Raw genomic sequence first — 11,708 nt, 5'->3', positions numbered from 1 at the left:
CTGGCTTGCTCCGGCGTATCTATATACTACTGCTCGCACATTGGCACGCACGCGGGCGGGTGGCAGTTTGGGTTTTGTTCCACAGGCAGTTTCAGCTCCTTGCGCTCGCAAAACTGATAGCTATCTCATTATTTATCGCTCAAAGGTTGACTGCCCATTTCTCACTCGTTTAGTGCGCACAGGGGTGTGCATAGAAAAAATGCCGCCGTGCATGCGTTTTTGTTTTGTTTTGTTTTCGAGACTCGCGGAAACCAATTGCCTCTGGTTGGCGGTAAGATGAAGATTAGCGGAGGTTTGTCACACGTTTTGCTTTTCTGACAGGCACATAACCACACAGTTTTCTTGAGTACGCTCACCTACACAGTTCGACTACGCTATGGACGTAAATATTAGTATAACAGCAGGAACATTTGAGACTTGCGAGGTATTCTCGTGTGCACATTTTCTAAGCCTTGAACAATGTGTATAGCAATGCATCAAAATTTTCATAAGTTTATTTTCTTTTATACATATATATCAATGCAAAATATTTTTTTTACCTTACGGTCACCCTAGGAAAATTACAGTAAATTTTTTTCGAAATAGGTCCCTCTGAAGAATTGGAATATGGAATAAAAAAAATTGACCCTGGGCGGTCACAAATGGCGAAAAAAATCGACCCTGAAAGGGTAATCACAAATAAAACATTAATTGAATTGGAGGGGTAACTGATCAATTACCCAGTCTTCATTTAGGGTAAAGCATCACAAATGCGTTCTCGATCAGGTTTGGTGCGCAAGTCAGACAGGAAAGCTGGAAAATGTATAGAAGTGGGGCGCGCCATCCAGCTAGGCCATTTTGATTGTGTGGGACATATGTAACATGTGCCTTCTGCCTTCGTTGGCCACTTCCATACCTTTTCATGGCAGCCTGTAAAGTGTTCAGGAGCAGCATGCTTTTACACTAGATTACCGATCTGAAGCAGCATGCAATAGTACACCGTACACGCAGCACAAGTCTGCACCGAGTTTATGCGCACCCTATATACCAGACATCACGTTCCAGGACTTCTGAATATTGCAAGAGCTCTCAGAAAACAGATGTTTCTTGGAAAGCCTCAAACGATATGCATTTCTCATATAACCATGATGTACGAGTGAGGCTAAAAAATCGCACAGCAGTGACAAGTGTATAATATGAATGTTTTAAGCATTAGCTGTGGTCCAGGCTAGGTGTTCTTGCTACCAATCTTGAGTTCACTGAATAGCTTGGAGGACTCAAGGCCCTCCTCTCTTCATGACAATTCAAAGGAAATAATGCTTTCAGTGTAAATAATTCTGGTTTAACCTACCATGCTCCTCTCCAATGCCCAAGTGCTTGCCGGCTCTCTAAGCATAAGCAAGTCAGCAGAGCCAGCGCTCCTGCAAACATCTGGTTAAGGCAACGCAGCGACAAATGCAAGTGCTGCCACCGACTAACAAAAAATAAAGGGGTGAGTGCCATGACCGTGCCACATCAAAAATTGTGCAATGCTGCAGGCACAATTGGTGGTTCCGCTGCCTGCATTGTAAAAATGAAATTGCCAACAGAAATTCTCAAATGAAGTGCAGAAACACAGCTACGCAAAAACATGCAGTAGTAGTCGTATTTCACTGCTACAGTGCAGCAAAGCTGCTGTTAAAAAATATTTGTCATGCTGTCCATTGAAAGGCCTAAACCAAGTTCACTTTGCAACATGCTTTGAGACACGGAATATTTCAAACCTGGAATGTGTTTCAGGTTCATTAGATGGCATGTGGCTTTTTTTTACACCTACATGTCTATCAGTTGTGAGGAAAATAAGCATGATGTCACAGGACTTCAGCTTCCCGATTCATTTGGCCATCATATGCTTCTATATGAATATGCTGCTTCCAAACTTATTAGCCTGGGAACTGCTCTGTTTCTACTTTTTGTTCAAACATAAGTACTATTCTGTTTTAATGTCGCTTTTCACTTACACATTCATGATATAAACCAACCCAGCAAACTGACCTGTCAGCAAAATAAAAAATGGCTGTGGCTTAGGTAAGGTTAAGCCCAGGATGCGAAGCATACTAGCCTTTATTTTAGTTGTTGAACCACTGTTTAGCCTGGTGAACTGCTGTTGCTTGGCTATATTTGGTTCGGCTAGACGAAGAAACAACTCATGCATTACTTCTTCGCCTTCAAGAGTGGAACGCGACAGCGTTCCCGTCGACCCGCCAAGGGGTGTAAGACAATGGGCTACAGGGCAGCGACTACGCGCCCCGCATTGGACGCGGTGAGCGTCGAGCAAAGCAGCGTTCGGCGCGGCAACGAAATGTGCGCCTGAGCAAGAGACACACGCCTTAGAAACAGCGCGTTTCTAAGGCAACACCGCATTCACTAGAGGCGCTTTTGTACCGCTTTGAAGCGTTGTACTCGTGGCTCAGTGGTAGCGTCTCCGTCCCACACTCCGGAGACCCTGGTTCGATTCCCACCCAGCCCGTCTTGCAAGAGTTGAGCCAAAGCCACTTCTCCTCTGTCGTGACGTCACGGTGTCACGTGATTTCATGGTCACCGCCGCGCCTGAGGAGCTGGGTTGAGCCCTCGTAATATGCTTCGCATAAAAAAAGAAAGAAACTGCAGCTATAGTGTCACTTGCCTCTCCCAGCTGCACTTGTGCCAAGTGATCAACATTGTGTTTGTTGTAAAATCCATAAAGCTGCGAGTTATTATGCTGAAGAATTTTCAGCACCAGTCAAGTATGCCTTGCTGTTCAAATGATCGTGCAGCTTTCCACGCTCTCTGCTTCGCAACTACACTGGAGTACGTAGCACTTCATAGTAGAACAAGCTTAGCAGCGCAGTCAAAATACAAATCTTGCAGAATTGCACGCTAGGCTGCTGCACAGACATCACATAAAGCTCATTAGCTTTTGAACATTGTTATGGCTTGTCTCTGGGCTGGTTGGTTCAGGATCACGAACATTTAACAGCACAAACAGCCAAGGAATGAGACAAGAAGGTGACAGATAGATTTTGGGGTTTTACATGCCAAAACAACAATATGATCATGAGGCACCATGTAGTGGTGGAACTCCGGATTAATTTTGACTACCTGCGGTTTATTAATGTGCACCCAAAGCATGGTACAAGGACGTTTTTGCATTTAATTTCTATCAAAATGTGGCAGGCTGCCGTCTTCGGGCTTAGCCGCACAACAAGAGGGTGACAATGACGCACCAAGAACGCTCCAAATGGTTCTCGAAGCTTCGAGCGAAAAGCGGTCCAGCACAAACTGTAACTCATATCAGCAAGGGTAATCATGGGAGCGGCAACTGAAGAGCGCCTATGTGAGAAGGGGACAAACAAAGGGAAAGAAATATCGCTTGTTAATTAAAATGGCAGAGTTTGGTTTTATTCAACAAAGACAAAATTCCTAATTAGTGTTGTAGTCGTGTAGCAAAGAAAGGAAACTCTCGTTTACTTTATCGTTTACAATACATACCTTTTTCCAGCGTCTGCTCTACAAGGGGACATTCACACCGCTGTCTGCAATACATTGCAGCTCTTGAAGTGTCTAGAAAGGCGAGGACGTAAAGTTCAGCTGCTACCATAAGCCGCTCTCACATGTTGTGTTCTGTCATTCGCAAACGTTTGTCTGGATTCTGGTGGTGCAGTGTTTGTCAGCTGTGTTTCATTGTCGTTACATGTTCGGTCAAGGTCATGTTCAGTTACATGGTCAGTCACGACCATCAGAAAAGCGTTTAGCTGTCTGTGCGGCTGCCTTAAAAGATGGGCTTGGCATCCTATGAAGCGACCAGCACTCAACACCCAAGGCTTCCTTCGACCTGCGAAGAATTAACGTTCTGTGCACAGGTGTGATTTTGGCACCCCTACAAATTATGTTTGGCTGCTTCGCTTTGAACATTGAAACTACCGATGCCAAAATGCTGATGCTCAAATTTATTGCACTTGAACCTGAATATGAAGAACCCAGATAAAGTGAATTATCCTCTGTACTGTACATGTGCAAACATACGGACCGATAATCATGCAAGATAACTCCCTCACAAGAAACTGGACACTGGTTATACAATGTAATCTCGTTGATAAGATTCTGTAAAATAAATTTTTCGGGATAATATGTGTTTCCTCTTCTTTTCCAGGCCAACGTCCCATACGAGGAATGTATTTTTGTACGCTGACTGTGATCCCGTTTTCATCTGCAATTGGATACGACAGCAGAAGTGTACTTTTAGTGACATTCATAACACTAGTAGCTTTACATTCTAGTGGACCTGCTTACATAATGTTCCAACAACCTACGAACAGTGCATTAAGCCCCAGCCACATTGGAAGAATAATTGCATGCGGCGCACGGCAGGTAGTAAAACAGTGCTGCAGCTGTGCGCCACTGCTGAGTGAGGAAACGGCAGCACCTTTTTTAAACTTCCAGAATAATATTTTGCTACAGGCATCGAAAAGAAGAAATCTCAGTGCCAAGTAAAAAGCTATTTTCACATTGCTAAATAAAAGTGCGCTGGCTGCGGTTCATCTGGCGTCGAATGATGCTGCTGTGCATAACGTGTTATGAGGAGGAGTTTCATTCGATGCCACACGAACCTTTGCTACTGCGCCTACCACCAAGTGCACCTATTTTCATACTTTCTGGAGCTCGCCTTGGATATGATTTTCGGATGGTAGGTAACGTTTTCCGGTTCCTGTTAATACCAGATCAATGAGATTACACTGTACACATCGAACTCAGAGCGTCCGCTCAGGGTATCACCTGACACTTCGGGATCCACTTTTTGTAGTGAATGTGGTAGAATGAACTATGCTGACATTGAGGGAAGTGGATTGGAGCACGTCTACAGGATCCTACCCAACCTAGTGCATCAATAACATCATTCATAGCGATGCTGAGAAATGGTTTAAGTCAGAGGCAAAAAACTAATGCCTGCTACACGTATTTAATTTTTCACTAACTCCTTCTTTGCTCACTGAATATAGCATATTTGCATATTATGAACACCTCACAAAAGTTCGGACAAGTTTGTTACAGCACAGTTTGGGTATATTGGATTACCCGATATAACAAATTATTTTCAGCACATAAGCCTGTTAATAATAAGTGGCTTCGACTGTAGCTGTTTAGAAAGCATGCACGACTGCAGCACTAAGCAAAGCACATAAGATAGCCCATCAGCTTTCTACATAGATATTAAGCATCACTTTCTTCAGTCAAAATGACAGATTTCATTGTGCTCATTAATTCCCTTCATGTTTGACAAGACGGAAACAAGACATGCTGCACAGCAGGTTGGAAGAGACAAGTTTGGCGCAGATAACATGTATCTGCTGTGGCCACTGTAACCTTGCCTAGCCGTAGCAGCCACAATATGTTTTCCAAGCTAGCAACACAAAGCTGATAACCGCAAAAGACAATGCCCCAAGTGCGCTTCTCTCTTGCTTAAGGTTGGCTACATTACAATGATTTGCGCATGCGAGCACAGAAAATGCCCAAAGTGCATAACTGTGCACATTTCTTTAAGGTGACCAGCATGCTTCACACAGCTTCACGAGCTCAAACAACTAGTCTGAAAAACTTCATTTTCTTTCACCACCTGCTGACACCAGTGTGGGCTTCTCCTGCAGTTTATGGAAGCATGGGCCCTCGGACTTGGACGTGGCCCTCAAGAGACACTGAGGCAATACGAGATCCAAGGTTTAATTTTCTCTCTACATAACCAGGCTAGCTATGACCACTGGGCATTCCAAGTGCATGCAAGAGAGCTTGGACTGTGCCACATGTCACAGCCAGCTGCTCACCCAGCAGCCAGCAGAGGTGGCCAATAAGTTTAAAGGGACACTTAAGACGAAGACTATTTTAGTTGTGTTAGTAAATTACTCTTGTGCAACCCCAAAATAGAAAAGCTGTTCTTACTGTAAGAAGAGGTTCTGTAAGCCAGAATAGGGGCAAAAACGAATAGCACTTTGCTACGCTGTGTTGAAATTTCCACATCAGCTTGCCGCAACACATCACGAATTTTGACGCGGTCTGCTCAGGTCTAGTTAATTTTTTATCAGTAAGAACAGACTGTATCATATTCTAAGAGAGCCGAAAATGGAACTTGGGAAGGTTCGAGAACATTTACTGAACCACCACAGCTATATTTTGAAAAAATTCTTTGCAATCCGTGACATCACACTGGCACATTGGCCATGAGGGTACAGTGCACAATTCAGAAATTATGCTTTGACCATCTTTTTTTTTTTCTTTTAACAAACAACTTATTACCACGAAATTAGTGAAAGTTCATCTCTGCAAGGACGCTCTATTAATTCAACGTATTACACTGTTTCTCCTGAACGTCCCCTTTAATGAAACATGGAGCAAGCTTGCTGGAAAAGATATGCAATTAGAGAAGTATTTACAGTACAAAAAAAAGAAAGCTTAAGAAGCACATTCAGGTGAAAGTAAAAGAAATTAGACGTGTTACTTAAATGAATCATATTGTGATGGCTCAAACATCTTGTAGGTATTCACAGCAGTAGCCAGTGTTGTTAAGTGAATTACTCCCGAGACATTGAAGAATTGAACGACATACATGTCAACTACAGCCCGTCATCTGGAGGTCCAACTCCACGACTAAGTTTGCGTTCCTAGCGTTCTTGTTTTCCTTGCCTTCAATAAAAAGTTTGCCTGCACAGCTGCAAATAAAACCACATCAAACGTTTATTCCATTGCAACATGTGGTGAGCAAACCGTGTCCAGTTTGAAATGTTACCTTGAGAATGCCCTGTCCCAGGAGTCGTTTCCTCAGTCTGCGTCTCACCGTAAGGTGTCCAACAGTAGTTGTGGTCAATCAGGCATCGTAATGCTTGCTAGAAAGTAACACATAATTGCAGTTAGTGCCTGCCTGCCACAGACTGCAAGAAAACTACTGAACTACACACACCTCCCGTGTTGTATGGTCTGAAATATCTGATCCATCGCTCGGCGAAGCACTGCAGAAATAACAATGCTCGCCCTTTGTTGCAGGCTTCAGAATATCCGACAGGTCTTGCTTCAAATCCATCAAAACTTCCACATTGGCTCCAACATCGGGACATTCTTCGACTTCAACGGCCACACACTAAAACAGAAGAAGGCAAGATTCACGGCTCCATTTATATGTACTTGCAATATGCAAATCCGTCCCAAAAGCTTTATGGGTGCATTTCCAGTAGGAGTTACAAAACTCGCTATGTCCATGGACTCGACAGCACCGGTAAACTCGGCAATAATTAATGAGCACTGCACCCCATACATGTGGCCCCAACTAAGCTAAATTCTTGTAAGGCAGTTAACAAATGTTTTATCTTTTCAAAACGGTGTACTGAGAACCTCTTCACACTCTATTTTCTTCTTCTTTCATGTTTTCTTTCTTTCCGAACTGATTTAGATGCCCCAACATGCTCCACAATATCTTCACTGCGCAGGTAATGCACACAAGATGTTGACATGTTAACACTCCGTTTTTAGACTGATGCTTGTGGACTGCCCGCAACGGCCTATAGGTGACGCAGCTGTACATCCAACATGGCAGATGTTGAGATGTGATCATCACACCTCAACATCCTCCACCAGATGCTGGGAAGTGTACGCTTGGAGAAGAGTGGAGTTCTCTGTGCTGCACTTCTCCTCAGATCTGTATCGCACTACTATGTTCCACAATGGTCCAGACACAACAGATGACAACAACACGCCCAGTACCCTGACGGTGCACGAGCAGTGGAATCGGCGGAATCAGGCTTCCACCTGATTAAGCAGGATGTCTGGTTTTTCTTCATCCACAAATTCCATTGCTTCCATGCGCATGCACGGAAGCAATAAGATTTTGCCCTGAATGAAGAAATCTTGTGTATACGATTGCACCCACATTAAACGATTAAATGCATAAAATTGTAAATAGTAGGGTAAGCTCAGCAGCCTGTTACTTCATTAGCATGGAAGCGGATAGGATTTTCAAAGCCTAAAATGGGCATGTACATGCCACATTTAAGTGCACAAAAATTCCTTAAGAGACGCTTTATTGAACTTTTGCCTGTATACTGTACTTTGTACTTTGCAGCATAGTGTTAAGTTCAGTTCAGTGTTGCTCGAGGACTGCCAAGCTTGTCATGTTTTGCCGCAGCATATTACATATGGTAAAGATAAAAAGTACAAAGTGCAGTCTACGCTCATGCAAGCAAACAAAGTAGTCAAGGAAATGTATTTTGCACTTCGCTGTTGAACAGGAAGAGCGACTCTGGAGGCATAGCCGTTTTCTGACAACGTGCCTTTATTGCATTCACATTTTTAACCCTTTCGCTGTCACGGACGTACCGGTAGGCCATCGCACTTTCCCCCCACTCCCCACTGTGTCACTGACGTACCGATACGTTCTCTATCTTGCGTTAAAAATTTCACGCCTGAGCACAAAGCTGGCACTCCTGGACTGGCCACGCCATCTGTTGACTCTTTTTACAAGTTCGTATTTTCGCCCCGACCTGTGTAAGTACATGTATTGAAGAGTACAGTGCGACTGCCACTCCACCGTCTTTGCTGAGTGGCACGGTGGCTCCGCGTTCGCTGGATCATGCGTCGCGCGCGTGTGGCCATGGGTTCAAGGGTTGTTCTGCCATCTCCAGGGTTTGAAGGTTTTTATTTTTCTTCTGTTGGTGTGTCTGCTACGGCGCGTCAAGTTCAGGCGCACTTGCCCATTGCCTCTCCGGAAAGAGCGACTCGATTGCTGCTTTCGCTCTCTCGCCGCACCCGCGCTTCCGACTTGAAGCAGTAAACGTAAAGCCCTTCGAACTTTGTTTTAGCCTTTTTCCATCTCCCTCTGTCTTCTTGATCACACAACGTCCCATTTCTCCCCATTGTGCGAGCGACTGAAAGCGCATCCTCCATGCGCGCGGTTACTTTCGGATGGCTGAGCGGCGCGGGACCTTCGTCTGCTCATTGGAGCGGTGGCTCTTCCGATTCAGAATACGAGCCGAGCTCGGATTTGGACTCGGACAGGGTCTCATGCAAGGAAGAGATGAGTTCCGCATCGTCAGATTCGGATGTTAAACGGATGTTATAGTCAGGCCGATGATGATGATGATGGTTACTAACAACAGCTGCAGAACACTGAAATGTGCATATTGCAGTGACTATGTTATTTGTATACCAATCATAATCAAAAATAAATTGCTATGTTTATTCCCTGTTATGCTCGTTCCCTATAACCAAGCCGACACTGGGGGTGCGTCACGGCCAGAAAGGTCCGACAGCAAAAGGGTTAAGGAACTGCTAAAGACTCAGACAAGAAGTCTGCCAGCAGCAAACAAAACCCGTAGACGGTCAAAGTAGTCATTTTAAGAACTACTGCCTGTTCTAGTCTACTTTTTCAGTTTTTCAGGAATGAATACAAGGAAAAAGAACAAAACAGGCAGGGACAACAAAAAAGAAGGGAATGCAGCGACTACGCACGATCGGAAAGTTAGGGATCATAGGGAAGTCCTTTCGAACACAGACCATTCGCGGTGAGACGTAAAGCGTATATAGCCTACATTCATGCACAGATTTCTTTTTTCCTCGCTCATAAACGACAACTCTTTTCTTTTTTGATGATTTAGTGCACCAACAAATATCCAACTTCTTGGAATATCTCACAACTCTACTTCGAAACAGCATTGACAAGAAAGTTGCCTGCAATTCTTTCCGCACTTGAAAACTAAGCCATCACCAATTTACCGGAACTGATTATCACTTCGCTGGTTCACAGAAAAACCACACCGCACTACCACCATGTGTGAAAGTTACAACAGGATGACAGATACGTCTGCTGCCACTAAAGTCGAGACAACTGCGCACATTGTGACAGAATGCACGGATACGCACCCAGGAAGACCCCTAGGAAACGTCCACATTCAAGTGCTGTGATTCAAAGTGAATGGGTGCATTCACTGGCCAGTGGTCAAGATACAGTATTAAGCCTTGATTTTAATTTATCCCTTCTTTCTACAGCATTAGTAGTGCATGAACCATTTTCTAGCTACTTGCAGCGCGAGTATATTATGGCTGAATTCTTTTATTTTTAAGTGTTTCTGTTGGAGCGAGCAGTCGATAAGGGCAGTTTCGATTTTGCATGTGCCGCAGGAATCTGGAACCAGTTAAGCCGCCTGCATCTGCATGCTGTCGAAGTACAGTAAAAAAAGATGCCGAATTACAAAAATCAGTAGTCGCGTCACGGCATCACAAATCGCCGACAGGTTTTGCGTCTTCTAGTACAGAGACCTGCATTTCTCCCTTCATATTGTCTAAAAAAAATTTTTAAATTTAAACGTGCTTAACACTGTTGTTATAGCTAAAATTTAGTGACCAGATCACATTTTATGGTCCGGATTGTTCAATGCAACCCTTGCCAAAGGTACTTGCCTGGTTCTCAAAAAACATTCACCACATTGCAAATTGTTCACGAGCTCACTCTGCCCACATCTTGCCTCTTCAAGGAGCGAAGTGCAACTGACAGTGATCGTACTGACAGTGATCTGGAGCAGATCAGACTGATTCACACTGAGATTCACACCGAGTTGAATTAATGGAGGTGAACATCCTCAATTAATTCAATTCCAGTTTCAGTTAACTCGATCCCAGCCAGCACTGATGCACTTATACGGGCCCAAAATTTCGTTACTTCTATCCTAACATCGATCTTCACTGGATAATTTGGACTTGACCAATCAGCACACACGTGCCTGACACTTATAGTGACCGCAATAGTACCTGCACCTTTAGTGGCAACGTCTGTCTCAGCAGAGCCTAGGGGATAGTGAATGCGTTGAAAAAGCTTATTTTAAGCCTGCCCTAATATAATCTTCAAGCAACAACCACAGCTCACAATGTCTGATTACAGTATTTAACTGATTCTAACACGCACACGCACACGCACCTTCTTGATTTTCTTTTTTTTTTCAGAAAAAAAAATGGGTGGAAAATTGCCTGTGCGGTGCAATCGGACATAACAAAACTGCCTTCACAGCGTTTTCCATGTTTTACTGCATAGGAGGACAAAAGAAGCATATACAGTGCTAAAAAGCGGACACATACTGTGCTACCAGGGCTTAGCGGAGAGACAAGAACTAGGAGTCGGATTCCTGATTAATAAAGATATAGCTGGTAACATACAGGAATTCTATAGCATTAACGAGAGGGTGGCAGGTCTTGCTGTGAAACTTAATAAGAGGTAAAAATTTAAGGTCGTACAGGTCTACGCCCCTACATCCAGTCATGATGACCAGGAATTCGAAAGCTTTTATGATGAATTGGCGATGGGTAAAGTCCAAACAAAATACGTACACTATACTAATGGGCGACTTCAATGCCATGGTAGGCAAGAAGCAGGCTGGAGACAAGTCAGTGGGGGAATATGGCATACGCTCTAGGAATAGCAGGGCACCGTTATTAGTAGAATTTGCAGAACAGAATAATATGCGGATAATCAATACCTTCTTCCGCAAGTGGGTTAGCCGAAAGTGGACGTGGAAGAGCCCAAATGGCGAGACTAGAAATGAAATAGACTTCATACTCTGCACTAACCCTGGCATCATACAAGATGTGGACGTGCTCGGCGAGGTGCGCTGCAGTGACCATAGGATTGTAAGAACTCGAATTAGCCTAGACGTGAGGAGGGAACGGAAGAAACTGGTACA

The 11,708-nt window shown here is 44.1% G+C and overlaps 1 protein-coding gene across 2 annotated transcripts in view; it reads right to left on the bottom strand.

The window, feature by feature from the left end:
- Positions 1-3,044: 3,044 nt before the first annotated feature.
- Positions 3,045-11,708, bottom strand: part of LOC135903204 (uncharacterized) — a 44,132-nt gene continuing 35,468 nt past the window's right edge. The window contains exons 7-10 of one of the 2 annotated variants that reach the window (XM_065433612.2): positions 6,947-7,123; positions 6,776-6,872; positions 6,596-6,698; positions 3,045-3,330 (exon numbers count right to left, since the gene is read on the bottom strand). In XM_065433612.2, coding sequence (XP_065289684.1) covers positions 6,637-6,698; positions 6,776-6,872; positions 6,947-7,123 — 336 coding nt within the window. In that variant the 3' untranslated portion in view covers positions 3,045-3,330; positions 6,596-6,636. Of the gene's footprint in view, positions 3,331-3,926; positions 4,208-6,595; positions 6,699-6,775; positions 6,873-6,946; positions 7,124-11,708 lie in introns of those variants that run through there. The other variant, XM_065433611.2, reaches the window with a different exon arrangement.

This window comes from Dermacentor albipictus, chromosome 2 (genome assembly GCF_038994185.2).
Source record: "Dermacentor albipictus isolate Rhodes 1998 colony chromosome 2, USDA_Dalb.pri_finalv2, whole genome shotgun sequence".
Classification (NCBI taxonomy): domain Eukaryota; kingdom Metazoa; phylum Arthropoda; class Arachnida; order Ixodida; family Ixodidae; genus Dermacentor; species Dermacentor albipictus.
Note: the sequence above shows the minus strand (reverse complement) of the source record. Positions and strands in the feature narration are given on the sequence as shown.